Source organism: Sebastes umbrosus, chromosome 10 (genome assembly GCF_015220745.1).
Source record: "Sebastes umbrosus isolate fSebUmb1 chromosome 10, fSebUmb1.pri, whole genome shotgun sequence".
NCBI classification, from domain to species: domain Eukaryota; kingdom Metazoa; phylum Chordata; class Actinopteri; order Perciformes; family Sebastidae; genus Sebastes; species Sebastes umbrosus.
Window position 1 is genome coordinate 30,659,518 of NC_051278.1, and position 14,889 is coordinate 30,674,406.

Here is a 14,889-nt window from a genome sequence, read left to right on the forward strand (position 1 = left end):
AGTGTTAGTTATATGATAATATAAATATGTTAATGTGAATGCAAGCCAGTCTCACTTTTTTATGTTTACTGTATGGACAATAATATAAAATCTACAGTGGTTTATGTTGTGATATGCAAGTGTCAGGTGTCAAATGTCAACTGTGACAACCTCAAATAGCTACTTAAAGTTATTTCACATATTTTCCGATCTTTATATGTCGCTTGTTTTGCTTTTTCTTGATTTATAGTGTCAATGTGATGTTAGATTGTTTTGATGTTTTTATTGTTTTTGTGTGGACTATAGCGACCATTTTGTGGAAGCAAATGGGGATCCAGATAAAGAATAAAGAACTCAAATACCGAAATGCACTTTGTGACTACAAAATACCTGTCAAAACACAGGCAACGCATTTAAGGATGCCTATTAGAGTGTTTCACATTCTTTTTGATGATGAATGGACTTGAAAAATGTCAAATGCTTGTGTGCTATAGACACTCAGTCTGTAGTCCTATTCACTCCCACTGAAACAGCCTCTGAGCTGAGACTGGAGTTACCTGTCAAGTGACTACATATGTGAGGAAGGCGTTCTTGGTGTACAGAAGCAAAGCCTCTTATTCTCTGTAAATATGCAATAAACAATCAGGTGGCTGTTTATGGTTCCTTTACTTGTTTGTATCATTGTGTCGTTCTGTATGCGTTTTCCTGTTGAGATGTGTGTATTTGTATTCAGGCCTATCTAGGGTTGGGTGTTGCAAATGAGTAATAAATGCTGTGATGTGTGGCACTGGTCCATGCTATGTACTTGGCCCTATAAAAGTTAATATTAAATAAATAAATAACAACAAATTAGACAAAGTTTTTTCATAATCATGGCCAAGTTTTGTATTCATATAGCTTATGTTAACACAGTAAATCCTGCTCCGGTAAGTGAAACAAGATCTATATTGTTGCTTACAGTGCGAACAGGAAAGATGTAAAAGTTGATGTTTTATATTTAAAAAATCAGATATTGTTTTGTAGTCCTTGATAAAGTCTGTTTAGGCATTACTAGGGCTTCAAAACTACCACAGGATATTGATTTTAGTTTTGTTAAGATTTTGGTTCATCACTATGGATTTATAAATATTTATAAATATTATATTAACATACATTATTAATTATATTAATTAATTATATTATTAATATGAATATTATATAATTACTTATAAATAAATAAAAAATAAATGAACTAACTAGAAATAAATGCAAAAATAAATAAATTAAAACATGTGTTAATTAAATACATCGATAAATAAAAAAGGGAAAACTAAACAGAAGAGTAAATAAATAAGGGAATTAATACAAAAAAAGAAGCAAATTAAAACAGAAATTTAATTTTATGCCACATTTGATCAATTATATAATGGCTACATTTATTTTTTATATTATTTTTGCTACATTTAATGACATATTTATCTATTTATTTAGTCATTCATTTATTTATTCATTTGTTTTCTACTTTGGCAGGTTCCGTCCTCCATACCTTTGGGTCTTGAACACAACACCAGAGTAGTGGGAGCGTCATCGGAGAGTGCAGAAACAATCAAGATGATTCACGTACTGTCGGATTCCAGACACCTATGTCGGACACATAATATAAAATTACAATAATAAACATATGAGGGACAGTTATTTTATTTCATCCTAATGAAGACTTCTAGTGAGTTATGTGAGTTATGTGAGTGAGGTTTAAAGCTGCAGCTGCGTGTGTTTTTTTTTTCCGTCCACACGTATGTTTGGTTATATGCTAATTGTTATTTCAGACACTTGTACGCATGTGCGTGGTGTGTTACTTCCTCGCGTCTCACGTTGCCGTGGAGTGAAGCTCTTCCAGTCTCTCAGCTCTCTCAGCAGCAGCAGCTAAAGGACGCTCAGTGTGCAGTCAGTCAGCCAGAGACCCAGCAGCAGCAGACATGTCGGACAGTGGGAGTCAGGAAGACGCCGGGGCCGCGAACGGGAGCGACGGCGGCGGCAGCCCGAAGAAACGCACCTCCAGACCGGCCGTCGGTAACAGAGTGACCGTGGTGCTCGGAGCTCAGTGGGGCGACGAGGGGAAAGGGAAAGTTGTGGACCTTCTGGCTCAAGACGCGGACATGGTGTGCAGATGTCAGGTTCGTTAATAGCCCTCCATGCTGCATTCACTTGTTGTTATGCGTCCGTTAGTTACCGGAAACCCCCCGTAGGTGCACGGCGGCTCAGGAGGTGACAGATCCAGAGCGAGCTACCGATCATCAGCCAGCTAACCAACATCTCACTCACTGTGTTGTTCTCACTGTTTTAGCTAATGTCACCTTGAATCCCTGCTAGCTGCTGTTTAGCTCCTCAGACACCTTTAATGTCAACTGACTGCTGTCTGTCGTGTGCACATGACAGCAGTCACGTACCTGAAGGCACCTTTGGCTCACTAAAGTCACCAGGTGCATCACTTCACACTGGGCTTTATGGCCACCATTCAGGCTCAAAAGTTAGCTAGCAACACGTTACTACACTGGATTGTGGTTGTTGCAGTTTCCTGCTGCTTTCCTTGTGTGCAAGGCTGCATTCACTACATTCAAGTTGTTGTCCATTATAGTCACAATGCTAAACATCATTATTTTCCCAACAAATTAGTTTAAATATTACAGGGAAACACCAAAATTATCATCTCATGTGGTGTTATATACTGTCAAATTTGATTTCAGATGCTTTTTAAAAAAATACTAATTACTGTTATCCTGATCCTGCATGCTGCACTTGAACGTATCCGTATATATATGCTATACACATTGTTCTGCCTTTGGGGGGCCCAAACATACAGTACACCACCTTATCATTTCAGACACGCTGTGAGTGGACATGGTACAAAACAAGACAACATAAATGATTTGTTGATAACATATTAACTACCGGTATGTCAGGATGTGCAAACAGATGTTGCCAGTCTAACATCAGGATATGAGGGGCGTGTGTAGTTGTGACAGTGACAGTTCCTCTTAAACGGATGAACAGTATGTATAAAGAGTTGTGATTGTGCAGCCAGCTAATGGCGAGCTGTTATTCACCTTCACTGTTTCAGCCAGCAAATGATTGTTGTTTGTTTTATCTTATCAAGCGGTATATTTAGTGACATCCATGTGACCCCGGCCTCCGCACGCTCTTTATCTGGACTCGGTCAGCACGTTGGCTCAGTGGTTCGACTCCTGGCGTGTTGAATTTGCATGCACAGATTTCTCATGCAAACTTTGTGGATTGGAGACTCTGAAATGCGATGTGTTGTTGTCTTGTTGTTGCCCACTGTGTCCTGGGAAGATTCCTGTCCCTAAGTGGAAGCAGTCGTGGGAGGACTGAGCCCCTCTTCTGGGATGGCCTAGAGCCACATACTTGAACCATATCTCCTCCCAAGAAAGCTGAAGTCTGGCCAGCCTGTAGAGGACTGGTCATATTTGGTCTACTGGTCTCTGATTTGTGTAACTGAATACTACTTGTATAACTTTTGTTGCCCTAGTGTGTATAGGGCAACAGCTTTGGTCCAAGTTTACTTCCTGTCAGCAACTGCGTTAACAAACATTGTAAAGAGAAAATAGAAAGGGGCCCGTTTAGCATGTGTATGTTGTCAAGTTTGAAAAGATCTAAACTGAAGTGAAAGACTCAACAAACTGAGGCGATGAAGTCAGAAAGACTGTACAGTATGTTGCAATTGCAATGTTGTCACATTTCAAACTTTTTCCCACAAATAAGGTTGATAATGTTGCTGCATTCACAGGACATTTTAGGTCAATAAGAAGCCACTGGTTTCCATTCGTTTCAGCATGGTGTGAAAATAAGATTTTAAAGGTTTGCTTTACTTTATGCTGTTTATTGTTACGTTGGAGTTGCACGAAAGCTCAGATTGATTTGAACATGTTTCTTATTTGCCTTGATTAGGGACCACACAATTTCACCCTTTCCCCTCATATCTAGTAGGGCTGAGCTATATATCAATATTATATCAACATCGCTATATGAGACTACATATCGTCTTAGATTGTGGATATCATAATATGGCATAAATGTTGTCTTTTCCTGGCTGCATTACAGTAAAATGATGAACTTACCAGACTGAATAGCTGTTCTGTGATTTGACTTTACCCACTTAGCCGTTATGTCCACGTTACTGATGATTATTTATCAAAAATATCATTGTGTAAATATTTTGTGAACGCACCAATGGTCAATCGTCATTGGTATTTGGTCAATAATATTATGATATTTGATTTCTTTCATATCGCCCAGGCAACTATAGGCTCTATTTCGAGACAATATTAATGTTTTGTGAATTTTTGCCTTTTTATTGGGCCGCCTAGAAACAGATGTGAAAATCTGCTAATGATTTATCAGACGACACTCTTTTTTTTCACCCCACATAAATGCATAACAAACGTTTTTCATAAGGAAAATATTTTTCAAATTGTGACCAAGATAAGAACTGACATTTTTCATCTTGTCAGTGCTCTTTGGTGGACAAATTATCTTGTAGAGACAATTTCTAAATTATCTTTGTCATTTCTTTACTGCAATTTGTTCTAACTTATTGGCTGATTTATGCGCTGATACCGCGACATCTACGATAAGCTAATATGGTATCTACCTACTTAACAGCAGCCTTCTCAATAATACAGACAATCTTGTTAATCCTTTGACTGCTTTTCTCGTACTAACTCTGTGGACTATTAGTTCATTCTGTTGATAACAAGTGACATAACAAGGATTCTCCGAAGCTTTGCGGCTTCCTGTCGAGGTAGGACACGTGTAAAAATAAACCGCTTTCTGGCAGTCGTCCTGCACGGCGTCCCCTCCATACATCACGGTGCGTGTTTGTGTATATGTTTGTTGGGGGCTGCTGGAGCCGATAGCGTTGATCTTTTTATAAAATAAGCTTTGCCAGCAGTCTTGCTCGGTGTTCCTTACAGTCCAAACCTGCAAGATCCTAGAAGTCACAGTTGGGGTTACAGGAAAGGAAAGAGAGGGCGTGCAGCTGAGGGGGCGTGCTACCAGCTAAACACCTCTCTGGAGACTGATGGCAGGAGAGTCAGCAGTCATTATTGTGGAGTATCATATATCCATAGCGTGCTTCACCAAGTAAACGGTGCAGATACTTGCTCATTAGCCTCCAACACACTCAATTCAAAGATCTATTTGGCCGTACTGGTTGAATAATCAACACAAAGTTAACACAAGCTGTGGCTGCGTTAGCCACAGTGAATAATAGTAATAATAATAATAATAATAATAATGATTTAAACCAGCACTGTTTTCACAACAATCAGAAAACAGACCATAACCGAAGATAGATCTGTTTTGTTCTGTTGTACTGATTTCTAGCCACCGATAAAAAATATGAATGTGTGATGATCTTCCAAAATGAGTGACCACTCAATATTTATCATGTTTAATTCATTAGGCCTGGGACGATACACCTATCTCCCGATTCAATACTCTCACGATACTTGGGTGCCGATTCGATATGTAATGCCGTTTTTTTAAGTATTGTGATTTGATATTACGATTTATTGTGATTTTTGTTAACTGTTTTAACACTAGACCATGGGAAAAGTTGAATTATACACTTCTAGGGACTTTTACTTTGGAAAATCTCTAAATTAATACAGTAAAAATGTTTGATTTTCAGCATGTATGCAGTCAGAGATGTCCTCAATGCAAATATATCGGTCATTGTCAGGAGTTATTTATTACGTGAGCAACCAAAAAATCAAATAATAAAGACATTTCCCTCACAAATTAGTCATATTTTCTTTTTAATTTATAAGGGACATGTAATGTTTTATACTTCTGGTAAATATAATCCAATCAATCTTATTTCCATATATGTATTTTGTATATACAGTTCCCTTTGTTAACATCATATTTTGAAAACCGGACGTAGTCACACGTGTATACTTCCTCTAACTTCTCCAAGTCCGTCTCTAGCTCTCCCGTTAGCTCCGTTCTCTTTATACATCCATGGTCAGCTCCATCGGGGCTGTTTGAATGCATTTAACAAAAATGTCAGTATATGGGTGCTCAACAGTTGTGGCGTCCAATTTGACCACAGAGATGAGAGTGACGGCCGGCTTGACCGCACGTTACCGCGGCGGAGACAGAGTTAGCATGCAGCTTTAGCCATGATGTCTAGCAATGTGTGAAACCCAAAGTGTTTCCATATAGCTGTATAGGGTTTACCATGTTGGATTTAAAATGTGAGGGTGCAGGTTGTATTCACGTCGTGGACCCTCCACCGTTTTCTACTTTCTCGTTTCGGCTCACTGCGGCCAGCTGCGGTTTGTTTTGGTTGACGGATACGGAACGGATATGACGTCACGTTACTCAGACTACAACAATAAAAGCGGTATTTTCCTTTTACCTCCACATAGACTCAAATGAAGTAAATATATCGATTCTGGCATTAAAAAAAATCTATTTCAAAATCGTAAAAAAAAAAAAATCGCAATACATAGGTGAATTGATTTTTTTTCCTACCTCTATTATTAACTGTCACAAAATAATTACTTTTTTCCATTTATTAATGCATGAGCAGTTCACTGTCTACAGGGTCTCTACTAGTGTTGAAATCAATAGAATATTAATAATAATAATATTTTAAAGCTGAATTGATTAGTCGATCGACAGAAAGTTAACCAGCAGCGTTTGATAATCGATTAATCGTTTAAGCCAGTTTCTAAACAAAACTGTGACACATTCTGTGGCTCCAGCTTCTCAAATGTCAAGATTTGCTGCTTTTCTTTGTCAAATATATGTTAGTAAATTAAAGTAAGTAGTAAATTGATTGTTTGAGAAAATAATTGGCAGCTGGAGACTTAAGCAAAGTTGGTGCACTTTGATTAATACTGAATTGTTTTCCAGCCTTAGTCTGTAAATGTTTGCCTTTTTTCTGAGGTTTCCTTAAAAACATTATTGAATAAAATGCACTAAAAGTTCAGACTTCTGAAGTTACACAATCAAGATGATGCCTCAAAAAACACAAACTATGTGTGACTGCATTCATAGCTAGCTATGCCTCACTCTGCTTGCAGATAAGAAGCATACATACAAACAGACCGAAGAGCTCAAACAAGTTCATCGAGTTAAACGGAGGAGAATCTGTTGTGGTTACCCTGTGGGTTTTGTCAGTGTTTTGTCTTTATCTGCCAGGAGACGCTTTATTTGCCACGGGCTGTGTCATAATGATATAGTAGGATTTCAGCCGCCACATGCAGATTCAATGCACTCGACGCGGTTGCTACGTTTATTGAAACTGAGGCGTGTTTGGCAAACATAGACTATTGTCTTTTTAGCCCTTCGGCATTTTGGTAAATAGACGTTGTATGCACAAGATCTGTCAACTAGGGATGCTCGGGTATCGGGTATCGGGTATCGGGTCCGACACTGTGCTCGTGTACTCGTACTCGCAAAATGGTTCCGATACAACGGCACCGATATCACTTTACGGCGGTGCGCCCGACCCCGATGGGCCTGGATCACACCTCAGCCGGCGCGAACCGGCCCTCACTTTCATTGCGCCACAGGCTGCACTGAGGACAGTCCGTCCCGGTCAACAGTCGCACCGGGAGCAGGGGGCTGCCCCCGGCGGGGAGAGTGGAAGCAGCTAGCCCTTTGTCCATGATGTGGCGAGGTCCGGGCGTGGAGCGCTGTAAAGCTGCGGCCGCGAGCCACCTTCGCCCCGAGCCTTTCCAAGCTGACCTAGAGCCGGTCGCTATCCCTACTGTCAACACTTAAAAGTGTCGGTTGCTCACCAATATTTAACTACAGGTTCTCGTAAAAGTCGCAGTAGATCTTTGTAGAGCTGAGGGGAACTGCAGAGTCGGCTAATTCTCTGTGGATTTGTCACTATGAACGACACCTTTGACATACAAGCAGTCATCTGATCCATTAAGATAAAAACATTGGGCGTCATTCAACAACCTTTGTTAAGAAGAAATCTCTTCTTAAAACCCACTTACACCGTTTTCACAGAGATTCTGTCATTCACCAATGACAGAAAATTATAATGATATTTTTTATAATTTTCATTATTTAATTTTTTACACTTTATAAACATTACAACACTGAACATGTAATTGCATCCCATGCATCTTTTTTGTGTTATTCTATATCACTACTGACACGCTCATATATAACCGCTCGTTTGGTGTTCACTTCCTGCAGAAGAACCTCCAATTCAGAAAGTATTAAACAAACTACCCAAACGCCTGTCTGAGGTTTTTAACTGACCTTTAAAAGAATCTACTGAGTCAGCGGACCGTAAAGGTCCAGAGCATTCCATAGTTTAGATGCTACGGCCTCGAAAGCATGATCACCACGAGTCTTGAGGCGAGTGCGTGGGACAGACAACAGGTTTTGTCTGTTTGACCTCAGAGAACAAGTTGACGAGTAAGGACGAAGTAGTTCAGCCACATACGCAGGAGTCTGACCGTGCCGTGCTCCGTAGGTGAAAGTGCGAATTTTGAAATGGGTCCCATAGGCTACCGGGAGCCAATGGAGAGATCTGAGTATTGGGGTGATGTGAGACCGTTTATTTGACCGTTTGAGTAGTCTAGCGGCAGCATTCTGAATTGACTGCAGACGATCAAGAGCAGACATACTGGTTGAAGAGAAGAGTGCGTTACAATAGTCAACGCGAGATGAAATAAAAAGCGTGTATAAGCATCTCTAGCTCAGTCAATGAAACAACAGATCTCAGTTTACTAATGTTTCTTAAGTGGAAAAAAACAAGATCTGGTCAGCTGCTTAACATGGGTGTCAAACGTGCACAGCAGAGGAAAGAGGACCAATACTTTGCATAGTCGTGGGGGCAACGACCAGAACTTCTGTCTCATCAGCATTGAGTTGTAAACATTTTTTCCACCACCCAGTCCCTGATAGCATTCAGACAGTAATCATATCTGTTTTATATGTGTTTACCACCTTATTTTCCTTTATTTGCAAGGTGAACTACAACATTTGAATTCCTTGTTTTAAACATACCTATTCCCCGAAATTCATACTGGCTCTCTCTACTTTCTAACAACCTCTGAATACAGTCAGGAAGCAGATCATTTTGTGTTTTGTACATTATCTGTTGCAGTTTTACCATCAACTAGATCACAAACTCTTAAAGCATCTAAGTTAATGATTAGTTGGTTTGTAATAATCCGATCGATTTACAATTCTTAAAGCATGAAAATGTGATTAGTGTTGGTTTTGTATTTACATAGTAGGTAATGTATGGAACTATGAGAGAACAATACATTCATTTTCATACACTGTTTCTATTTCAACGTCATTTCTCATCATTTTTACGTTTGCCGATTACTAAATATTATAAGCTTTGGTCCGGTGCTCCACCCTCTTTAGACTTTCCTTTGGCCATTCTTGATTTAATTCTCTTTTCATTTCCTGTGTGTGCACACGGCCCTGCTGTGTCATGCCAGGGAGTTTACCTGATTATTAGGATCAACTGGCACACGCTTTTAATTTACGAGGAAATAGGATTCATCATTATAAGAACACACGTGCGAACATTCTGTGTCGTGAATCTGACATAGACTTTTCTTAAGACCTTTCTTAAGAACAAATTTAGGAAAAAAGAGGAAGATATTGGTGAATGAGGCCCATTGGTTATAGCTGCTTTGATAAATGACGCATTCTTGATTGGTTTTCTGTGGATCAATTAATTAGTTCTAATTAATTCTAATGACTAATGACATTTTTAAATTTTAGCCCCAGATGTTTCTGACAACATTTCAGGCAAGAAATAGACATTACAGTAACAGAATATTAATTAATATTTGATCAGCGCTGCTTAGTTTGACCGTTTGATCAGAGTTTGCGAGTGATTGACAGCTGCCTCCGTTGAATGAACAGCCAATAAGAACGCTCTCTCTCTCTCTGAAATGACCTGTGATTGGCCAAAGTCTCCCGTCACGGGCTAGATGTTTTAAAGCCTGAAAACAGAGCCATGAGGAGGAGCAGAAGTCTAGTTTTCTCTCAGAACACTTGAATTACAATATGCTGACAGGTTATTATGGATTTTTTGCCCAATGATGCCAAAAATATTGTTCTTACTGCCGCTTTAAGGGGCTTTACAATCCCTACAGCTTCTCTATCCTTAGACCCTCGATTTGGGTAAGAAAAAAAAATCACTGAGGTCAGGTAGCGTCGGGTGAATAGTTTGTATCCCAACAGCACTCATCTTCCCTGACCCCACTCTGGTAAATCAAATCCTCTGGACCTCCTACTGTAATCTCAAACACACACAGTGGATAATCAGCGTTGCCATGGCAGTACACAAACCACAGAACAGTAGCAGGTGAGTATTAAAAGTTTCTCGTGATTGGAATAAGAGGCCAATCTCGGGACAGTATGAGAACCAAAGTTATGTTCCGTGGGGGATGGGATGCATCGTAAAAGTATCTAAAAAGGAGAGGCATCTGGCCCCCCCTCCCTCCCCATCTGTTCCCCCTCTCCACCTTCAGGGTACTGCTGTGGCCAGGAATAACCTCATGTGGTCAAACACATGCTGGGCTTGATTTACATCCACAGGCTACAGCGTTAATAGGAACACATCCCGGTCACAGGACGGACCAAGTTGAATTGGCACCTCAGGTAGTGAGCGCATGAATGGATCTGTAGCTGCCTTTATTATCAGCACAGCAAAAATACTTAACAATACTTTCCTTCATTCACGCGTCCCCTCCTGTCTCAACGTAGTTATTTTGTGCTTTGCTTACTGTACGTTCATTTCACTGCTAATATCATCCTTCATTGCTTTTCCATCTGTAAGTGCATGAACTGTGACCGTGAAACGCAAAGCAGGTCAGATTATGACGTTCTCGTCCGAGGACTCTCTGTTCTCCTTCAGGGCTCTACTTTTGCATTTTTTATCTCCACTTGTCAGCTAAATCATGTGCAGGCCTGAATGCAGCGTCCAGATTAACAGCCAGCAAGCACATAATCATCAGCGTTAAATACAATAATCATAAAGAGAACGGAGCTGGCGGGACATCTAGCGATAAACTTGGTGAAGTTAGCGGAAGTATGACTATGTCCGGTTTTCAAAATAAGGTGTTAACAAAGGGTACACAAAATACATACTATATGGAAATAAGGTTAATTGGATTATATTCACCACAAGTATAAAACATCACATATAAATGAAATAATAAAAAATATGTATATATATATACCAATAATGTGTGAGGGAAATTCTTTATTTTTTTATTTTTGAGTTGCTGGAAAAATTGTAATGTCTGACAATGACAGATGTATTTGACTTCAGGACATCTCTGACTACATACATGCTGAAAATCAAACATTTTTACCGTATTAATTTAGATATTTTCCAACATAAAAGTCCCTAGAAGTGTATGATTCAACTTTTTCTCATGGTCTAGTGTTAAAAGTTAACAAAAATCATTGCAATAGATCCTAATATTGAATTGCAATACTTATCGCAATATTTGAAAATCACAATACATATTGAATAGGCACCCAAGTACCCGCCGACTCAACATGCTGAATCGCCCGAAAAGCCTCAGACAAAGACGGGCTAGAGGCGACGGTGTGGACACACCGCAAAAACTAGACTGACAGATGCTCACTGATGGGCCCCAAACTGTCCGACGGTCGGCTTGGCGTGTCGGGGCCTTAAGAGAGGTTTAGGTTAGGAATACAGAAATGTTCTTGCATGAGGCCCTTTGACTGTCAAAGCTTTGGTTTGTGTTCGGCCTTGGTTTTATCATCGGACTTGACACGTGCCAAAAGAGGCAGGACATTAATTCCTCAAGCTACATGTCCTCTGTTGGAGTATGATGGCGGCTTTGAGGTTGAAGTTTGACACTGTGACTGACAGTTTGTTTTATGATGTAGGAGTTGGGAGCATCGAGTCTTCACAGGACGCGGGTAATAGAACATTATTTACATAACGTTTAATCCACAGCAACAACAATCCAGTTTATCGGTCCTTTGCTGACACGTTTGTCGGTGAGTTTACACTGGAGTGAGACCTTCACTTGAGATCTGAGTGCGTAGTGAACAGGAGTCTCATAGCAACAGCACAGAGTAGCACACACACACAAACACACACACACACACACACACACACACACTAACAGACAGCAGGCCAGGGGTTAATGTACGATGCGTGTTGCTACTCGCCAAACTATTCAGCCTGCCCTCCGGCTCAGCCAAACAAAATTGCAGAGCCTCCATTAGACCTCTCTGTGTGTCTCTCCTCATCGCTCTCTGTCTCTCCTACGCAGGGCGGCAACAACGCCGGACACACGGTGGTGGTCGACAAGGTGGAGTACGACTTTCACCTCCTCCCCAGCGGCATCATCAACCCCAAGGCCACCTCCTTCATTGGTGTGTAATGCACACAGATGCAGAAACACTTTAAAATTCACATTCAACATTTGTGCGATCTACACACACACACACACACACCATTTGCTCACACAAGGCTCTCGTTCCAAGGCCATCTTTCCTCGCTATTTTCTTGATGAATTGATAGACTCCTTTTAGCCCTGGCGCTCGTCATCGCCAGCAGGAGCGGCCTCCATATTTGACGACTGCTACAGTGTGAGTGTGATCAGCTTGACTCAGAGCCAGACTGCAGGCTACATCACATCCACTCATCTGCAGTAACTTCATTAGCTAATGGTGTCTTACTCTTTCTGTCTGGCTTCCAACCCTCGCACACAGACACACACACACACACACACACACTCATATGCACTTTAACATGTGCAGCTGTATGATCTGTCAATACTTAATCCCATTTATGCTTTTGCCTTCTGTGATAGATGACACATTAATGCTATTCTGCTGGCTCAAACGCAGAGAAAGACTTTCAGCACGTGTCAAGTGTGACATGCACTTGGATCGATGGCGTTTCAGAGCATGCTGCGCTTGCCCCACCAAGAAGAATAGGACAAAAATTCCCCCAAAAAATCAATTGCAGCCATGTATAGTTTTTTTGTTTACTTGCTTAACCCCCTGAGGCCCAATCCAGACCGACTTTACTGTCTTTGAGAGGCTGTAGCAGGTTCAGAGATAGAGTGAAGGTACTGGTATCATATGAAACTAGAAAAACCAGAGGATCCACTGGTACAAACAGGCCATGCTAACTTGTCAGGAGGGAGGCTAAATAACGCTGTAACCACTGTGGTTTGTGGCTCAGTGTGCAGTCATCTTCTCTTTAAACATTGTCCCGGCTTTAGCATCATCGTGTTAGCATTGTCATTGTAAGCGTGTTAGCATGCTGACCTTAGCATTTAGCTTAAAGCAGCGCTGTCTGTAGACTTGTTCTTATTTTTTTAATAGCATTAAATGCCTAGAACAGACAGTGACTACGTGTGTGACGTACATGCACAAAATATTCAGTTTTTGGCCCTTATTCCGAAAAAGACAATATTCCCACTAAGCTGTTTACATGGCTAATGAAATGAATATTCCACTAATATTCCTGTTTACATGCAGCCGTGCATACTCCAATTAACGTAACCGGTGGCGGACTTGTTGGACCGTGCGAACACAGCCTCCTCCTCTTTCATTCCTTCAACCACCTTCTTGAAAAGGTCGGAGTTTTGATATTTGCGCATATCCAAAAACCTGTTGATATCCGAGTCTTTCATAATGTCTAACAATAGGTGTGTTCTTCCTTCCAACCAGAAATGTGGGCTTTTCTTTTGGGCATGCATCTCCGTAAACTGTTGACTAGTTGGTTTGTGTTCAACGCACAGAGCTGGACGCTAACAGACAAGAGGCCATGTGTTGCAAACTGCCCTGAAAACCCGAATTGAAACGCATATTCCGAATGCGCTGTATACACGTCCAAAGAATACTCCTAAAACCAGAAGAATATCGGCATGTCCCATATGTCTTAATCGGAAAATGCTCCATTTGGATTAAGGGCCCTGACACACCAAGCCGACGGTCGGCCGTCGGACAGTTTGGGACCGTCGGTGAGCGTCTGTCTGCCTAGTTTTTGTGGTGTGTCCCGCACCGTCGGCTCTAGTCTGCCCGTGTCAGAGTTTTTTCGGCCGATTCAGCATCGGCGGTGGCGCCCGCCGGTGAGAGAAATCACTCTGATTGGCTGTTCAGCTTAAACAAATCAGTGCAGGAGAAGAGAAACGGAAGTGAGGAAAACAAGCCAACGAGTAAAGTGAAAAGGGCGCACACAGAAGACTCTTCTCATTTTTCATCTTCTTCTCATTTGATCATTCCAATATACAGATATTTTCACAGCGTGGTGAGTGAGAGTGGCGTGAAAATGGACGGCAAACGCCACTTTGTTTCATATACGTATCATAACAACAGCTTGTATATCCGACGGCCAAGGTCTTCCGGTTTCCCTTTTTGAATGATGAAGACTACCGCCACCTGCTGGTGTGGAGAGTTATTTCCTCTCACGCAGGCGCAGAACGTTCGTCCTAACTGACCGTCGGCTGTAGTCTTTGCGGTGACAAAACACAGGCGACGTGAGGCCTTCGTCAACGCTAGTACTTTGATATCGAGTTGGTGTGTCTGGGCCTTAAGGCCTAATTGAGAATATCCACTCAGGAGTCAGTAAACTGTATTCAGCTTTTATAAAGCCACTGATAACTTGGCCCAAATCAGACCAGTGTTTTATTAATATAGAGCACTACAAAATAATCAAAAGTTAACCTAATATAAAGCTTTTACTACCGTTAAAGCTCGAGTTCTAGACAGTTATTTTTGACATCTGCTTTCCATTTTTCCAAACAAATCTAAATGTCTCTTGCAGCAACTGATGTAAGCATTTAGCATTACTGGTATTACATGGTAGTTCTTACAGTTAAACATATTTTTCACACAGTTACACACAAGAAC

The 14,889-nt window shown here is 40.9% G+C and overlaps 1 protein-coding gene across 2 annotated transcripts in view; it reads left to right on the forward strand.

The window, feature by feature from the left end:
• Window positions 1-1,794: 1,794 nt before the first annotated feature.
• The window catches only part of adss2 (adenylosuccinate synthase 2), a 31,837-nt gene continuing 18,742 nt past the window's right edge, over window positions 1,795-14,889 (forward strand). Inside the window, exons 1-2 of one of the 2 annotated variants that reach the window (XR_005208486.1) lie at window positions 1,795-2,132; window positions 12,297-12,399. Coding sequence is in view for 1 of the 2 variants with exons in the window: in XM_037781857.1 (XP_037637785.1) it covers window positions 1,935-2,132; window positions 12,297-12,399 (301 nt within the window). In the remaining variant the exon portion in view is untranslated. The remainder of the gene's footprint in view (window positions 2,133-12,296; window positions 12,400-14,889) is intronic. The other variant, XM_037781857.1, reaches the window with a different exon arrangement.